This window comes from Lathyrus oleraceus, chromosome 3 (assembly GCF_024323335.1).
Source record: "Lathyrus oleraceus cultivar Zhongwan6 chromosome 3, CAAS_Psat_ZW6_1.0, whole genome shotgun sequence".
Classification (NCBI taxonomy): domain Eukaryota; kingdom Viridiplantae; phylum Streptophyta; class Magnoliopsida; order Fabales; family Fabaceae; genus Lathyrus; species Lathyrus oleraceus.
In genome coordinates this window covers 285,289,575-285,309,937 of record NC_066581.1, presented here as the reverse complement: position 1 = coordinate 285,309,937, position 20,363 = coordinate 285,289,575, and the positions used below count along the sequence as shown (strand labels likewise).

Here is a 20,363-nt window from a genome sequence, read left to right as displayed (position 1 = left end):
TTTCCTATACATTCCAGAGATACATTTTGGGACACAACGTAATTTTTTTCATTAAGAATGAAAGATTAACGTGAGCAATGCAGAGGGAAAAGAAAAACCTTTACCTAAAATTCCATCTTCTTTTCCTCCTTATGATGTGATGAACCAAAAGGATGGAGATTTAGAGTGAAAAAATGGATTGAGAATGAAGAGTTTTTAGGGAGAAGGATTTTGATGAAAACCAACTATGTCAACAATGATTGTATGATCATGTATTTTATCATATATTTTTGGAGATGCATCTCCGAAAATATCTGACATGCAAAAGTGATGTAAATTTCAAAATGTCGTCCATAATTCCAGAGATGTATCTTCGAAATATCTACTGAATTGTTAAATAATTAAGGTGTCTCTTAAAATGTTTCAAAAATGCATCTAAAAAAAAATTATCCAACATATAAGACGCTTTATCATAATGACCTTACTTGAGTGTACAAGAAATGCGTCCAAAGATGCATTTTTAAAAACATAGGACATTTGTGGAAATTCACATGATGGTGTAAAAAGATCTAGAATTTGATCCTTTCCAATTTTTTCTCGAATGTACTCTCTCATGTGCAATTTTAAACCATTTGATTATTTCAATGGTTAAATACAAGAAAGAGAAGAAAAAAATATCATTTAAAGAAGAGAGAGAAATATATCATTTTTAATTTTCTTTTATTTTTTCATCTACTAAATAACTTAATTTAAGAAAACAAAATACTATAAAAAAGACTGCATATCCCCATATAATTTGTTGCTAAAAGCACGTTGTCAAATAAATATTTTATACATTTTTATTTGATAATAATTAAATTATTTAAACTATATGTAATTAATTTAATTAATAAATTTTAACTATTTTTATTTTAATATATTATAAAAATTATATTTGAAATGCATATTTATGGTTAAAGAATAAAATTATTTTTTATATTATCAATATAAAAATGAATAAAATATATAATATATCAACTATTATTTTTCAAACATTAAATTTTTAAAGCTGTTTTATTTTAAAAATAAGTCACTATATAAATTGAGGAAGCATATAACTTTTACATTGACTTTTTTTTTGCTTTTTATAAATCATGATTATTTAATTAACTTATTATTATATACTTTTTAGTTAAAAATGAGAATAGTTATTATATATTTATCATAATGTATTATAAAAATATACATAAAATAAATATTGTGACTAAAAAATTAATTAAAATAATTGTTTTTAAATAACATAATATTAAAATGAGACACCATAATCTTTTTATTGTATTGAATATATTTTTTATTTTTTATGAAACTTTTAATCTTTTTTATAATTTTCTTTAATTAAGTTTGAAATGTTTTTCATTTATCCATAATCAAAGTGAGTTAAATATGATTAAGGAATAAAATTATTTTTTATATTGTCAATATAAAATGAATAAAATATATAATTTATCAACTATTATTTTTCAAACATTAAATTTTTAAAGATGTTTTATTTTAAAAATAAGTCACTATATAAACTGTTGAAGCATATAACTTTTGTTAGAAAATTCGGTAAAATTAAATGGATCTAGGACTGAATCGTGATTGAGAATCAATTTCCTTAAAAGTATTTCAAGCACTCTTTTATTATGTCTTAGAGTTGGAAAATGCAAGAACACTCAAAATAATATTAGCCTTAATTTCGAGTCTGCACAAGACAAGTGAAGAACCCGAAATGCAAGTTTGCAACCTTTGATGAAACAACATCATTTCACCATAAAACACAATGTTTCATATATGACACACTATTTCATGAAAAGATATGAAAATTGAATTCAAAATTCAAACAAAACAATAACTAAAATTCTGAGCACTAATAAAAACGCAGCATGCCGGCCTCCGGAGAGCCGCCTCATTAATGCCGCGAATAGCCCAATCGCTCCGATGCGACGTGCCTAAGTGCCGCCTACAAGCCGCCTCTACGCCCACGCCCCCGGTCCCGGAGCCGGTGTACCGGCGAGGATCCATTGGTTGTGTCACGTGGCATAATGCTTGGGACCACCACATGTCCATGTGGCACCTTATTCTCTTTGTTCCTTTGGTGAGTTAAAGTTCCAAAGCATTTATAAATGCTTTAAAGGATGTCTCCACTTTCTATGTGGGACTTAAAGCAAAGCATTAAATGCTATTTAACTCTTTTGTCATTTTGGAACTACTATTGCAAAACAATTTCCAACAACTTTTACATTGACTTTTTTTATTTTTTATAAATCATGATTATTTAATTAACTTATTATTATATACTTTTTAGTTAAAAATGAGAATAGTTATTATATATTTATCATAATGTATTATAAGAATATTCATGAATAAATGTTATGACTAAAGAATTAATTAAAATAGTTGTTTTTAAATAACATAACATTGAAATGAGACACCGTAATCTTTTTATTATATTGAACATATATTTTATTTTTTATGAAACTTTTAATCTTTTTTATAATTTTCTTTAATTAATTTTGAAATGTTTTTCATTAATCCATAACCAAAGTGAGCTGATTGTTCTAACAATATTATAGACAAGGAGTATCACAGAAATTAAAGAAAGTAACAACATAAATATGAAGTGTTCTCATTTGTACTTATTTTGCCCTCTTAAATATTAGATTGATAAAAAAATAAACTCAATATATATTTTTCTTTCTTTTTTAAATGACATTTCAAGCCATTTGATTAATCCAACACTTAAATACAAGAAAGAGAAGAAAAAAAATATCATTTAAAGAAGAGAGAGAAATATATCCTTTTTAATTTTGTTTTATTTTTCCATCTACTAAATAACTTAATTTAACAAAACAAAAGACTATAGAAAAGACTCCATCACCCCATCTAATTCGTTGCTAAAAGCACGTTGTTCTTTTTAATTTAATATTCTTTATCAAATAAATATTTTATATATTTTTATTTGATAATAATTAAATTATTTAAATTATATGTAATTAATTTAATTAATCAATTTTAACTATTTTTATTTTAATATATTATAAAAATAATATTTGAAATGCATATTTGTGGTTAAAGAATAAAATTGTTTTTATATTGTCAATATAAAAATGAATAAAATATATAATATATCAACTATTATTTTTCAAACTATAAATTTTTAAATCTATTTTATTTTAAAAACGGGTCATTATATAAATTCTTGAAGCATATAACTTTTACATTGATTTTTTTTTATAAAGCATGATTATTTAATTAACTTATTATTATATACTTTTTAGTTAAAAATGAGAATAGTTATAATATATTTATCATAATGTATTATAAAAATATACATAAAATAAATATTGTGACTAAATAATTAGTTAAAATAATTTTTTTTAAATAACATAATATTGAAACGAGACACCATAATCTTTTTATTGTATTGAATATATTTTTTATTTTTTATGAAACTTTTAGTCTTTTTTTATAATTTTCTTTAATTAAGTTTGAAATGTTTTTCATTTATCCATAATCAAAGTGAGTTGATTGTTCTAACAATATTATAGAGAAGGAGTATCACATAAATTAAAGAAAATAGCAACATACATATGAAGTGTTCTCATTTGTACTTATTTTTCCCTTTTAAATATTAGATTAATAAAAAAACTAAATTCAATATATATTTTTCTGTCTTTTTAAATGACATTTTTTTTTGTCAACGATAGGACTAATCCAACTATTCATAATTGCACATGAAAGAAGGAATATGAGAAAAAAATAGGAATTGGATTCTCTCCAATTTTTTATTTGATGCCCTTTCTCATGTGCAATTTTAAACCATTTGATTAATCCAACGGTTAAATATAAGAAAGAGAAGAAAAAAATATCATTTAAAGAAGAGAGATAAATATATCATTTTTAATTTTATTTTATTTTTTCATCTATTAAATAACTTAATTTAAGAAAACAAAAGACCGTAAAAAAGACCACATTACCCCATATAATTTGATGCTAAAAGCACATTATTCTTTTTATTTTAATATTCTTTATCAAATAAATATTTCAACATTTTTATTTGGCAATAATTAAATTATTTAAACTATATGTAATTAATTTAATTAATCAATTTTAACTATTTTTATTTTAATATATTATAAAAATTATATTTGAAATTTGTGGTTAAAGAATAAAATTATTTTTTATATTATCAATATAAAAATGAATAAAATATATAATATTGATATATCAACTATTATTTTTCAAACTTTAAATTTTTAAAATTGTTTTATTTTAAAAATAAGTCATTATATAAATTGTTGAAGCATATAACTTTTACATTGACTTTTTTTTTGTTTTTTATAAATCATGATGATTATATTAACTTATTATTATATACTTTTTAGTTAAAAATGAGAATAGTTATAATATAATTATCATAGTGTATTATAAAAATATACATAAAATAAATGTTGTGACTAAAGAATTAATTAAAATAATTATTTTTAAATAACATAACATTGAAATGAGACATCATAATCTTTTTATTATATTGAAAATATATTTTATTTTTTTATGAATCTTTTAATCTTTTTTATAATTTTCTTTAATTAGTTTTGAAATATTTTTCATTTAGCCATAATAAATGTGAGTTGATTGTTCTAAAAGTATTATAGATAAGGAGTATCATATAAATTAAAGAAAATAACGACATACATATGAAGTGTTGTCATTTGTGCTTATTTTTTCCTATTAAATATTAGATTAATAAAAAATTAAAATTAATATATATTTTCTCTCTCTTTTTTAAATGATATTTTTTTATTTGTTGTGAATATTTGGACTAATCCAACAATTAATAATTACACATGAGAGAAGGAATAAGAGAAAAAATAAGAATTGGATCCTCTCGAATTCTTTCTTCTTTATATGATGTCTTCTCTCATGTGCAATTTTAAACTATTTGATTAATCCAACGGTTAAATACAAGAAAGAGAAGAAAAAAATATCATTTAAAGAAGAGAGAAGTATATCATTTTTAATTTTCATTTATTGTTTCATCTATTAAATAAATTAATTTAAGAAAACAAAAGACTATAAAAAGACCACTCCCCCATATAATTTGTTGTTTAAAGCACGTTGTTCTTTTTATTTTAATATTCTTTATCAAATAAATATTTTATATATTTTTATTCGATAATAATTAAATTATTTAAACTATATGTAATTAATTTTATTAATCATTTTTAACTATTTTTATTTTAATATATTATAAAAATTATATTTGAAATGCATATTTGTGGTTAAAGAATAAAATTATTTTTTATATTGTCAATATAAAAATGAATAAAATATATAATTTATCAACTATTATTTTTCAAACTTTAAGTTTTTAAAGCTGTTTTATTTTAAAAATGAGTTATTATATAAATTATTGAAGCATATAACTTTAACATTGACTTTTTTTTTTTGTTTTTTATAAATCATGATTATTTAATTAACTTATTATTATATACTTTTTAGTTAAAAATAAGAATAGTTATTATATATTTATCATAATGTATTATAATAATATACATGAATAAATGTTATGACTAAAGAATTAGTTAAAATAATTGTTTTTAAATAACATAACATTGAAATGATACTTCGTTATCTTTTTATTGTATTGAATATATATTTTATTTTTTATGAAACTTTTAATCTTTTTTATAATTTTCTTTAATTAATTTTGAAATGTTTTTCATTTATCCATAATCAACGTGAGTTGATTGTTCTAACAATATTATAGACAAGGAGTATCACAAAAATTAAAGAAAGTAACAACATACATATGAATATTCTCATTTGTACTTATTTTTTCCTCTTAAATATAAGATTAATAAAAAAATTAAAATCAATATATATATTTTCTCTCTTTTTAAATAACATTTTTTTTGTTTGTTGTCAACTTTTGGACTAATCCAACAATTCATAATTGTACCTCAGACAAGGAATAAGAGAAAAAATGGAAATTAGACTCTCTTCAATTTTCTCTCTCTCTCATGTGCAATTTTAAATCACATGATTAATTCAATGGTTAAATACAAGAAAGAGAAGAAAAAAAATATCACTTAAAGAAGAGAGAGAAATATATCATTTTTAGTTTTATTTTATTTTTCCATCTACTAAATAACTTAATTTAAGAAAATAAAAGACTATAAAATAGACCCCATCACCCCATATAATTTGTTGCTAAAAGCATGTTTTTTTTATATATTATTTATCAAATAAATAATTTATACATTTTTATTTGATAATAATTAAATTATTTAAACTATTTGTAATTAATTTAATTAATCAATTTTAACTATTTTTATTTTAATATATTATAAAAATTATATTTGAAATATATATTTGTGGTTAAAGAATAAAATTATTTTTTATATTGTCAATATGAAAATGAATAAAATATATAATATATCAACTATTATTTTTCAAACTTTAAATTTTGAAGCTGTTTGATTTTAAAAATGAGTCATTATATAAATTGTTGAAGCATATAACTTTTACATTAATTTTTTTTTGTTTTTTTTATAAATCATGATTATTTAATTAACTTATTATTATATATTTTTTAGTTGAAAATGAGAAGAGTTATAATATATTTATCATAATGTATTATAAAAATATACATAAAATAAATGTTGTGACTAAAGAATTAATTAAAATAATTATTTTTAAATAACATAACATTGAAATGAGTCACCATAATCTTTTTATCGTATTGAAAATATATTTTATTTTTTTATGAGACTTTTAATCTTTTTTATAATTTTTATAATTAATTTTGAAATGTTTTTCATTTAATCAATGTGAGTTGATTGTTCTAACAATATTATAGACAAGGAGTATCACAAAAATTAAAGAAAATAACAACATATTTGTTCTCATTTGTACTTATTTTTCGCTTTTAAATATTATATTAATAAAAAAATTAACTTTAACATTTATTTTTCTCTCTCTTTTAAATGATATCTTTTTGTTGTTGTCAACTGTTGGACTAATCCAACCATTCATAATTGCACATGAGAGAAGTGATAAGAGAGAAGTGATAAGAGAAAAAATGGGAGATGATCTAATCCTAAAAAATAATTTATCAAATAAAAATGTATAAAATATTTATTTTGTGAAGCGTATTTAAGTAATTTAAGTATCATCAAATAAAAATGTATAAAATATTTATTTGGTACAAATAGTTTAAATAATTTAATTATCATCAAATAAAAATATATAAAATATTTATTTGGTACATATAGTTTAAATAATTTAATTATTACCAAATAAAAATGTATAAAATATTTATTTGATAAAAAATATTAAAATAAATGTTTTTAGCAACAAATTATATGGGGTGACATGGTCTTTTTTATGACTTTTGTTTTCTTAAATTAAGTTATTTAATAAATAAAATAAAATAAATAATTTTTTTCTCTTCTTTAAATAATTTTTTTTCTCTTTCTTATATTTTAATAGTTGGATTAATTAAATGGTTTAGATCCAGATACTTTAATAGATTTTCTTCTAATATTTCAACCAAATTATTTTCCTTGTTTTGATGAAAAAGGAGATGCCCGTGAAAAATTATTCAGACAATAATTGCCATTTTAAAACAATTAATTGGGCCCTCGAGAGGGCTAATCAGTAAATACCATATGCAATGAGCCAACAGGTTTGACTCTGCCTAGATTCGGTAGCCATCGCCAAACCAAATGCACTGAACTGTAAACTCTAACCATGCTAACATGTCTATATAAATGAAAAATAATCACACACATTCAATTCAACTCGCTTTCCTTCTTCAATGGCTTCTCTCATCACCTTCCTCAAGCGAACCTCTTCATCATCATCATCATCTTTTGCAGTTGCATGCCACCATTCTATCATCATGAGAAGATCCTTAACGACAACAACAGCAGCAGCAGCTACTGTTGATTCTTCATCCTTTGCTCAGAGAATCAGAGATTTGCCTAAAGATCTTCCTGGTACCAACATCAAAAAACATGTTTCTCAGGTAAATTATAACTCTCTCACTCTCTCTGATTTTTCATTTCAGCAACATACCGTGCAACTTTGTTTCATAATTGCTCACGCTGATGCAGTAACTCAAGTATCATCGCCCAAATTTGTTTTTCTGTTTCTGTTCAGTGTTCACTCATATCATGCCACGTGTACGGCCAAAATTTCACTCTATCCCAATTTTTGTTTTTAGCTGTTTTTCTTCTCGTGCTGTGTGGATGTATCTTTATGGTTCTATAGCTTAATTTTGTTTTAGCAAAATCATCATCATTCTCATGGAAAAACTCAGTTATAATTTCAGTATTCAATTTTGTTGATGTTTCTGCCATATGTTGTTAATTAATAGAATCACAAGATGTAAACAAAAAAAATTAAGAGAGAAATAATTTTCAGCTTTTACTTCTTTGAAATCAGATTTTGTGCAGAGTGATTGTGATTGTCTGATTTATATCAATCTGCAAAGCAGACTATCACACATTACCCAAAATTTGTCACGGGCTAAACCATGATTAAATAGGGTCTTTATTTATTTTGTCATTGGTACAGTGCGATTAATTTGTACAGAGCCTTCAAAAACTGGTTACATATTATTTAAAGTTGATTTGATGAATGTGTAATCTGATCTGAAGAACAATTGATTTTTCAGTTAATTGGGAGGACTCCACTGGTTTATCTTAACAAAGTTACTGAGGGATGTGGAGCTTATATTGCTGTTAAGCAAGAGATGATGCAACCTACTGCAAGCATCAAAGACAGGTTCACCTTACCTCCCTCTATTTCAATTTCCTTTTCTTGATTCTGCTTTATAGTAATCAATAATCATATTGTATAGTTCTCCTCTCAAAGTCTTACGTTTGAATTCCTCTAGGTGCTAATAACCCCTGGGTTGGGCCAATCCATATAGAGCCTAGCTCTGGGTTTAAAGGGATTGGTTTCCTTGAATTAGTTGGTCGCAAGGCCGGATACCAAGTTTTGAAAAAAAAGTCATATAGTTCAAGTTATTAACATAGCTTTTGTGATTTTCTTGAATTTTGACAGACCGGCATTTGCTATGATGGAAGATGCTGAGAAAAAAAATCTGATATCTCCTGGAAAGGTTAGTTGAATTAAATCATAACACCGATTTTGCTCGGTTGTTTACGTTTGATGCTGAATGTTTGACATGATTGACTATGTAGACTGTTCTGATAGAGCCGACATCGGGAAACATGGGGATCAGTTTGGCATTTATGGCTGCCATGAAGGGATATAAGATGGTTTTGACTATGCCTTCTTACACAAGCTTGGAAAGAAGGGTTTGTATGAGAGCATTTGGAGCTGAGTTGGTCCTCACTGATCCAACTAAAGGAATGGGTGGAACAGTTAAAAAGGCATATGACCTTTTGGAATCCACACCAGATGCTTTCATGCTGCAACAATTTTCCAATCCAGCAAATACTCGGGTAAGGTTAACAGAACTTAAATTACTATTTCGATTTGATAAAATCACTACTATTCTGCGATATGCCTTCAGTACAAGTTTTTTCATATAGAGGTTATAGCGCCTCTATGGCACTTTATGTAGCAGAGTTCAAACCAATTGCTATTTTTCGCAATCTACAGTTGGCAATACATGTTTGAAATCTATCGCTGGAAAAATCATATGTAAAACTATGCTTGTGCTATTTTACTTGTGTAATGTTTGGTTAAATACAGTTCTGAAATCTTTGATATTTGCCTAGTTTATATCTAACTTTCTATAAAATTGGAAAACAGGTGCATTTTGAAACAACAGGTCCTGAGATATGGGAGGATACAAATGGACAAGTGGACATATTTGTTATGGGAATAGGTAGCGGCGGCACAGTTTCCGGGGTCGGACAATATCTTAAATCCCGAAACCCCAACGTTAAGGTGATTTTCTTCATATCACAATTAAATTACAAACTAAAGAGTGTTCTGTTAGATACTCTTCATGAATCCTTTGAAATGTTTTCATTATTGTTAGATATATGGAGTGGAGCCATCTGAAAGCAATGTGCTCAATGGTGGTAAACCAGGTATATATCATTGTTGTTTCTTTGAACTATTTTCTTTTTTATGTGATACATTTTGTACAAGTCTCTAATCATTGTACATTTCTTAGTCACTTTTCACATCGGTAAAGTGAAATATAGTTATTGCAAACTCTGATGTTGTCCATATTTACAGGTCCTCATCATATAACTGGAAATGGTGTTGGATTCAAACCAGATATATTGGACATGGATGTAATGGACAAAGTTCTTGAAGTAAGTACATATTATTACTTTCTTTTACATAAGAGATTTACTTGAAAACCGTGTTTTTTCTAACTGTCACAAACTTATGTTGTCGTAGGTTAGCAGTGAAGATGCAGTTAACATGGCTAGGACATTGGCCTTGAAAGAAGGACTCATGGTAATCTTAAAATGTCAATTTTGTTCACTTTTTGAAAAAAGAATTTCATGATAAAACTTCAAGCTTTATTCACTTACATATGATTCTTAAATATCGGCAATGAACTGTTTGCAATTGCAAATGGAAGTTTCATATTTTAACTTTTTTCTTTCTAATTTTTCTAGGTTGGCATATCGTCCGGAGCTAACACAGTTGCAGCACTTAGATTGGCTAGTCTTCCTGAGAATAAAGGCAAACTTATTGTGGTAAGAACAATTTTCTTTAAAAGAGCATGAAGCTAAATGTGTAAGGTTAACTTTCATTCATCAACCTCATTATGCAAGCAATGAAACTTCTCACTTTTTTCATCACAATCTAATTAAAGATTCTGGAAAAATATGCTCCGAACTGTGATTTTAGGCCTAAAACTTGTTTCTAATATTGTCAAAATTGTTGATGACTTGAATTTCAGACTGTTCATCCAAGTTTCGGGGAACGATACTTGTCATCTGTCTTGTACCAAGACCTTAGGACAGAAGCTGAAAACATGCAGCCTGTGTCCGTCGATTAATTCCTTCCATGGGCTCCGATTCATCTAGAAAGATTTGTTGTGGAGTTACATGGATCAATTGGTTGTTGATGTTGTAGCAAAAAAATTCATGTTCAGCTTACAATTCTGCCATAGTAATAAATGTCAGCCAAAGCTATGGTTTTTACATATCTTATAAACTTCTTGTCTTAATGCTTTGTAATGTTTTGTTTGATATGATGAACATTGTAATATGTTCTAAAATGAAAGTATGAAATTGTAATATGAGGTACATTGTGTTTTCTTTTGGCACATGATGTGTGCATTCAGTTATCTAAAGCAGACCAATCCAAAGTATAAGGCATTTTGGTTTTGATGCATTGATCTGCATTTAACACATGATAATAAAAATTGTTGTAAATGTAGCTCATTCACCTCTATACGTAAGGAACTTTCCTATGTAAGCCTAGTATAGCATGTTCAACATTTCATGTGTTTGTACTTTCTGTCACATTGCTCACATGCCCTACATAATGTCCTTTTAAAAGTAATAGAATTTGGACATCAATAAAACTTGGGAACTAGTTAAAAGTTCTAAACATCTTGTTATAGATGTGCTAAATAAATTAGATTAGATAGTTAGTTGTCAGTTTTTGATTAGTTATTGAGTTAACTACTTAACTGAAATTAGTTAGCCTTGTAATTGTTTTAGTTTTCCTGTTTTTGTATTTAAGTCTTAACAAACATGTCACCAGCACAATGGCATGAATTGTCTTCTGTCAAGCTATCCACAGAAGGAGGACTCAGGCATTACTTTTTCTTTCTTTCATCTTCTTCATAAATGCCAAAAAATTTCTCCAATTAACAGGTTGAAATAACTATTGATTCTCCCTCAAGTAAGTGATTGCACACATCTTTTTATCACCTTTAATCTTTGTTTCTATGCATGTTCATTGTACCGCAGCAATGCATTTTTTTGCTGGCAAGATGAACCAGCATCAATTAGGCATGTGCTTCTTCCTCATTATGGGTTACTTAATGTTAATAGGAATTCATCTTAATCCTTATTGTACTTTATTGTAAATTATCTACTTTCCTATAATAGATTACATAAATTAGACAATAGAATATTTGTCATTATAAGCTGTAATTATCGGTAATTATTGATACGATTATATATAGTATGGAAAACAATAGAGAAAGGTAGAAAAGCCAAAATTTACATGACATGGTATCAGTAGGTGTTCAATCAAACCTATGAAACCTTGTTTTCTTGGTCGCTCTCAAACCTAATTTGGAAACAATTTCTTCCGGCAATAGAAACCCTGAAGCCGCTGGTGATCCTGAGTTTTCGGTTGCCGTCTCCCAATTTCATCATTGCGATTTTCGTTGTTGTTCTGCAATCTAGATTCTACAGACCGATTCTTGTTCGTTTGGTTTTCGGTTGATCGATTCTTGGTCGTTTAGTTTTCAGTTGCAGTAGATTCTAGTTCTTTCTACGGTTGCTGATTGTTGTGCAGTACTAGCAGATTATGGTTGGAATCGATGATCGATTATTGTTCGGTGATTGCAACGAGTAGCTTGTTCGATCCGGATTGTCGACGCCGTTTCAATTTGTAGCTTGTTCGGTGATTGCAGTGCTAGCAAATAGTGGTATACCGGTGAAATCTTTTGTTGCATGTTTTGAAAAAAAAATGAAAAAAAAAAAAGAAATAGTTCACGGGCAGAGTTTATTTGAAAAAAAGGTTACTTGTGTAAGACTCCAATTTTGACCCTAAGATCCCTCATGCAATTTCATCATATGCATTAGCATTGGGATCATACCTTGGCATCCTCCTTACCCCTCTCTCATTGGGTTTGTTTTGGGAAAGATCACCAAGCACCATGTAATTGTATCATACTTGTATTTTATCATTTTACTAACCAAAATACCAAAAATATGTCTTTGTATTTGCCTAACTCTTTTGTAGGTAGGTCATGATCATCAAAATTCATCAAGTTCACACCTAGGGTTTGAGATCCTCATGGCTAAGAGCACAATCAAAGATTGATCCACAAGGTCTAAAATCATCATATATGAGTCCCAATGATCTCTACATGTCATATTGATCAAGTATTCTTCAATAGTTTGGATGTGATTTGCCTTGGAAACCCTAGTTTGACTGGGTATCTTAAGTAACTTCTCCAACAAGCTATCTCACCAATTGATCAAATTTCTCAAGGGACACTTAAAAATTCATCATCTTATGCATATATGATCTACCATGAGCCTAAAAAGTCAAGAGAATTGAAGGTTAGCAAGTTGGTTGATGGTGGTTGGCCAAATGAATTCATCTGATCAAAGTTGGGTCTCCCTAGACCCTATCTCCTACAATTTTCACCATATGAAAATGATTCCAAGAGCAAAGTTACTCTAAAGAACATTCCAAACAAATTTCATGTTGATACCTAGATCTAGTTTTGCTTGGAAAATAATTTACTATGTTGAAACATTATAGGTCATTTTGTCTAAATCCTAATTTGAAAGTCAACTTCCCAAGGCCATAACTTGCTCAATGTTTATGAGATGAAATATTTCCAAGTTGAAAAATAAAATTCAAGATGTCTAATTCAACTTTTATGTTTGGAGTGAGAGATAATTCAACTTTTAAAAGCATGTGATATGAGGATACATTATAGGTCATTTTTTACTTATACCATTGAACAAGTGATTTTCCTCAACTTCAAAAATGCATAACTATATCATTCTAAATCCAAATGACATTAAATGGGTGACCATTTTAAAGGTATTTAAAAGAGCTACAACTTTGATGAAGACACTTTTCTCATTTTAAGCTCACATAAAAAGTTAAGTAAGGTGGAATATTGAGATATATGGCTTGACACTTAGAAAAAATTTCAACATGTTGAAATTTCCAAAATTCCACCTCAAAATTCACCATGATCCAAGTTCCGAATGAAAAAGTGTCCAACATCAAAGTTGTTCCCCTTGATCTAAGCTTTCCAAAGAACCCTAGTTTATGCATTTTGGATAAAGTTTGCTAGGGCTGCACATGGCTTTAATAGGTCTTCATGATTGGAAGAAATCAAATGCCAAAAATCCCATTTCACATTGTCTTGCCATCCAAGCCTCATTTGAACTTCAGAATGATTGTACATGGATCAAATTGGATTGCTTCATGGGCCTGTACACGCCCATGCAAGTTTGTGCATGAAATGTCCAAATTTAACAATTTTTCAAGTGTGCAAATATCAGTCTCAATTGCTATAAATACAGGCCCTTGGAGCTCAATTCAAACACACCTTGCGCGCCAGCTTTGACCCTCACCATTCAAAGGAAAACCTGAGAATTTTCAACTTGAAAATTGAGTTTGAATCTCATTGTTTGGAGATTCAGAAACTCCAGGATCCACAACTTTGTATCATTGCCAAACCTCTCCTGCAGGCTTCTCAAGTGTGATCAGATCAAGGTTGAAGCAAGCAAGATTCACTTCTGCGCAGCATTGAAGGTAAATTTCAGAAAACTTCTTCTCTTCGATTCTCACTTAATTCTCATCAATTCTCTTGAATCTTTGGTTATTTGAAGTCCTACCAATGTAGGCAAGAAGATTGAGTTGCTTTGAGGTCAAATCGAAGCAACTCAGTTGTCACACCTCAAAATTCAATTCCTCATATATTTTTATATATTTGGAGTTAGTTGAAATTGAGGTCATATTCGTGCTCCATGCCATTTTTTCTTTCAGATCATGTCCTCCTTTTTTATTTTGGTGATGGTTGGGGGTGCACAAACCCGGTGAGATCCACCGGAGAAGAAGACCGAAGCTCTGGCTCTGGCGGTGTGTTGGCACGTCTCCAGACCATAGGATCCATTTAGAATGTTTTAATCTTAGGCGTTGGCTTTGATTACCACGCGTGTGGCGCGCTGACTAGGTTCCACCATGGAACGCGTGTTTCCATCCACTTGATCTGCCACCTCAATTAATGAGGGAGATCAAGTGGCTCACGTTTTTTTGATTTTTTTATTTTTGTTTTAATTCATTTGATTTTCATTAATTCATATTAATTTTAATATTGATCCAAAAAATATGAGAGTTTCACCAAAAACTTATAAAATAATTTCCTCTTTCATATTTTGAATTAAAATTATTTTTTGGATCATTATTAATACTTTTCATGATTTAATTGATTTTGTGATTATTTTTAATTGTTTAAAAATACTTTTAAGTCTTTAAAAATTCTGGATTTTTTTCTCCAAGGTCCTTTGACCTTGTGTTGACCTATGATAAATCTCATGGCCATTTCTTTGGTGTTTTGATGAGGTTTTAGGAATTTGACAAACCATATTTAATTTAAATGCATTATTTTAGTATTTTTAAATTGAATAAATGCCAAATAATTGTGTTGACCTCTTGTGATGGTTTGTGTAAGTTTGACTTGTATTGTTGGGCCTTGGTCAAGGTTGATTTGACTTTGCTAGGTTAATATCATTGGATTTAGGGGATTGATGGAATATACATTCCACCTCCCAAAATGAATGAATGATATTAATTTGGTAAAAGTCTTCCTTTGATCAATTTGAGTTTTGATCCATTTCCCTCCCTCTTCATCTAATTCCCCTTCTTTATGCATCCATATCATTTGGACTATGATATCTCAAAGTCCTAAAGCTAGTTGATTGAAAAATCAACATGAGTATGGATGAGATTAGGTCACCTCTTTTGCATATTCTTTTTGTGTGTGGTATGTTTCATGAGCATAGTCCATTATATTATGTCTCTAACATGCATTAACACCAAAATTCTATTGCCCGACCTCAAATAGTTGTGACTTCTACATAAGTCCAATTACGATTGCTTAACATAACACTAAATTTTTGACACAAAAAGGCATAGCATTCTAGTTAGTGAGATTGTAAGTTTCCCCTCTTTCATGGTATTGTGTGGAAACTTGGCCTTTTTTCCTTCCTTTGAAAGATGTCTTGGCTCAAGGATTCATGCTTGTGATAAGTGGGTTGAGTGTTCTCCAAAGAATGACTTAAAAAGCAAAAGCAAAAACGACACTAACTTCTAACTCATTAACAACTAACATTTAATTTCAAGTCTTTTATTTTAATGCACTTTAATTTTTAAGTTCTATTCATTTGCCATTATTCATACCATTTTAATTGTTTATATTAATGCCTTTTCACTTTGTCCATTTGGACCATATTGTGTGATATATCTTGTTTGTGTATATATTGTTTGTTTGTGTGGTCTTTGACCATTAATGTACATAATAAGAAACAAAAACCCTAAAAAACTATTGTGTGGACTGTTGGTTTGATCTTGGGCAATTGGACTTAGAATCTAGGCAACATCCCTATGTTAAAGGACTTGGCCAATGCCAACTGTTGTGGAACCCAGTGCTTGCAATTTGAAACTTCGTCTGATACATCATTGAAGATCCATTTGAGTTCATTTGCAACATGATCATTGTGAAGCTGTTATTTTGAACCTGTGACTTGTGGAATTCGTCTGTTACATGAGCAAATTTGAAGGAGATCATGGAGTGGCAAAAGGCTTGGATGAGGCTATCTTTATTTGATGCCTTGCTCTTCAAGATAATTTTGTATGCATTGTTTGTTGCTTGATTCTAATATCCAAGGGAAGTTGGGGTTTCTATATGGCATTCTTGCCTATTGGATTGCTACCAATCGGTAAGATCTTTTCAACCCTTAACTTTTAAATTTGTGCTTAGGATTAGTCTCTTCATCTCCTCCCCATCTCTTTAATTTCAAAATTTCTCCCTCCTTTTAAAAAACCTTCTTTGTTTGAACTAGTTTTGTTCTAAACTTTGACCACTTTGCAAACTAGAAACTTTGGCCTTATGCCATTGCATTTTTAAACTTCTTTTCTTAAATCAAACTTGTAAATAAACTTAACTATACTTGACTTAAAATTTTCAAAAGCCAAAAAGATCTAACTCATTCAAACCATTTTCTTGACCCTTGTGTCTTTCAAACTTAATTTTTTGATTAAAAGCAATGCATCCACTTTGAAATTTGTATCACGAACTACGAGATTTTGATCCCTCATTTTTATGTTGGTACGTAGGCACAAGTCCGAAGGTCTTGTCAAAAAAAAATATAATTAATGAATTCTTTTCTCATCCCCCATTCTATTTGTTTGTAAACATCACTTTGTACAAAATACAAATGCACACAAAAAAGGGCTCCCTAGGAGTACCTAGGACACTTTGGGTGCTAACATCTTCCCTTTGTGTAACCAACCCCCTTACTTGTAATCTCTGACATTTTATTAGTTTTGATTTGAAAACTTCTTACTTTTTGGGTTTTGTTCGTACTTTTCCCTTTTCCCTTGGAAACAATAAAAACGCAGTGGCGACTCTTGTTATTTGACGTCTTGCATATCCATAGCTTGATGATCATGAATTTACCGCTACAGAAATTAAGTGGTGACTCTGTTGGGGAGTAGTCTCAAGTGGGTTTAGCCTACTTTTTTGGGTGTATATAATTGTATATATGTGATATGTGAATATTTATTTGTATGATATAATCTGCTTGTTGTGCTTGGTGATCTCTGAGTGGTGAGATAAGTTCTAACCCGAACTTGAGTGAAATTAAGATAGGAGGATGGTATAATCATGTTCGACTTGTGTGGAGTAGTCCTTAACAAGTTGGCTTGAGATCCATCTGCTCAGTGGAGACTCTTTTGGATTTGGAAATGTCACACAAGTATTTGTGGTTAGGCATTACTATCTCTAATTTGGGTCCGAGAAGCTGAGGACCGTAGAACAATTACCCCCTCTTGGCCTGTTTAGGACGTAGTGCGGAGACTGTTCAAGTGTAGACTTGATAACAGTTGTTACGCGATACTACACTCAGACGAGTTTCTCTTGAGAATATTATGGGTCGATGAGTCAGTCATCTTAACCTATAATATCGGATAGATGGAATTAAGACTCTGGGAACTTTTTAGAACATGATCTACAGGTTTTTATCCTTAGTTCACTCCTTTGGGATGGTTCTTACCCAGACTCCATGCTCGTGACTTGCAACAAACCCTTGATTCTTGGTTGATCCAATCAAGTCTTATCAATATCAATGGAACTTGGGTGTTGATAAGGTGTAAACCATAATCCACCAAAATGGATGATTGATCTTAATAATGACTTGATTTATCCCTTGACCTTTGTTTGTTTGCCTTGTGTGTGATCCCTTATTTGTTATTGTTGCATTTCATGCATTCATGCGCATCATAACATTCATCACACGAAAATTTCAAGGAATTGAGGTATTATTTGCAAATATTTTCAGACCATGGATTCTGGACGAAGGAACACTAAGAAGTACAGTTTCAGATGTCCCGACTTGAAAGAGTTAAGGAAGCTAGCATCTTTTGTATTAGATCCATTGGACTTCAAACAACGTCATAGGAAGTTATTGTCTATCTTATCTGCTGATGTGGTTGAAGGACTTTTGAGTGTATTAGTGCAGTTCTATGATCCTTTCTACTGTTGCTTCACTTTCCCAGATTATCATATTGTGCCTACGTTGGAGGAGTATGCCCATCTCGTGGGGATACCTGTTTCTAGTAGAGTGCCTTTTAGTGGATTGGAAGAGATTCCCAGATCTCATCTTATTGTTGAAGCTCTTCACTTGAAGAAGTCTGAGATAGAGGCTCATTGGGTGAAGAAAGGAGGTTTATTTGGGTTTCCATCTAATTTCCCCATCAAGGAAGTTATTGTTTTTGCTCAAGCCGATAGTGTGGACGCTTTTGAAGCTATCTTTGTGTTTCTCATTTATGGATTAGCTTTGTTCTTTAACATTGACGGTTTTGTTGATGTTAACGCCATTAGACTTTTCTTGATTGGGAATCATGTGCCTACTTTGTTGGGTGATATGTATTTCTCTTTGCATTTAAGGAATTCTAAGGGTGGTGGAACTATTGTCTGTTGCGTTCCTCTTTTGTACAAGTGGCTTATTTCACACTTGCCTCAGACACCTGCTTTTCTGGAGAACAAACAATGTCTACGGTGGTCTCAGAGACTTATGTCTCTCACTAATGATGATATAGTTTGGTATGATCCTTCTTTGAGCAGTTTGGAGATTATTGATTGTTGTGGTGAATTCTCTAATGTGTCTCTCATTGGTACACAAGGAGGAATTAATTACAACCCTGCTTTGTGTAACAACCCAATTTATTTTTTTAGTATTGAATTATTATACTATTATTATTATAATTTTAATTTAATTATGTGGAGTGTTAATTAATTAATTGGTGTATTAATTCATTGTCTAGTGGATATGAGAAATAATTAAATAATATAATTAATTAATTAACTTGGTTGCATAGTGAGTGGTTAATTATTTAATTTAAATAGAGGTATTTAAATATTAGGTATTATTGGGCCTAGTGATAAAATTAGACGATTTAAGCCCAACTATAATACGATTATAAATAGTAAGAGTGGAGGAAGTGAGAATTAGAATTCACTTGAGCACTGAAAGCAATAGAGAAAGAAGAGAGGAAAAACGAGAGGAGTCAAGGTTTCCATCAAATTGACAAGGTAAGGGGGGAAATCCTTATTATTATGGGTTAGTATGATTGGGTCAATGGGTAGGAACATGTTTTAGGTTGAAATCCTTAATTGGCGTGATTTGGAATTATTAGGTCTTGATAAATACTCTTGAATTGTGATGATTAAAGTATGCTAAAACTATGAATGAATATATATTTGGATGAGTCATAATTTTCTGAACGTGTAACTTTTTACGGAATCGAAATCGGAGGTCCGGAAGTCCTCCAACGATGAAAAATGCGGGGACATCTGCATTCTGTTTCATGTTAGCGCGGGAACAACTTTCTGTTTTGCGTTAACCGGTTAACCCAGGGCGTTAACCGGTTAACACTGTTATGATTTATGAAAAATTGCATTCTGTCTTGCGTTAACCGGTTAACCCAGGGCGTTAACCGGTTAACACTGTTAAAAATTGCCAAGAAGCGCATTCTGTTTTGCGTTAACCGATTAACCCATGGCGTTAACCGGTTAACACTGTTATATTATTGAAAAATTGATATTTAATTGTTGTGTGCGTTTTGGAATGAAATCTATGTGTACCTATTTGATGGTTGGCCTATATTGGTGAATAAAATATTGTATGAATGTGTATGTATACCATTATTGGATTGTGAATGATTTCTGGTTATGGATGCGTATATGTAATCATAGATGATGCGTGGTGATGAATGTGTATACGTACCAAGTGTGAGTTATGGTGGTATGTGGTATGTTAAGATGATATAGATCTTAATTGCATATGTGTTGGTATGTGTGCATTCATTCATAGCATGGTTGACTTCATTGTGGAAGTGGTGAAACTGTGGGTTCACATGAGTAT

General features: G+C 29.5%; 1 protein-coding gene across 1 annotated transcript; it reads left to right on the top strand.

Annotated features, from left to right (window-relative positions):
- Positions 1–7,666: 7,666 nt before the first annotated feature.
- LOC127127069 (bifunctional L-3-cyanoalanine synthase/cysteine synthase 1, mitochondrial) lies at positions 7,667–11,248 on the top strand. The gene is made up of 10 exons (XM_051056165.1): positions 7,667–8,032; positions 8,684–8,793; positions 9,076–9,133; positions 9,216–9,479; positions 9,793–9,930; positions 10,025–10,076; positions 10,228–10,307; positions 10,396–10,455; positions 10,620–10,700; positions 10,907–11,248. Exons 1-10 carry the CDS (start codon positions 7,823–7,825, stop codon positions 11,003–11,005), a joined length of 1,152 nt encoding a protein of 383 aa, XP_050912122.1. The 5' UTR covers positions 7,667–7,822; the 3' UTR covers positions 11,006–11,248.
- Positions 11,249–20,363: the final 9,115 nt, after the last annotated feature.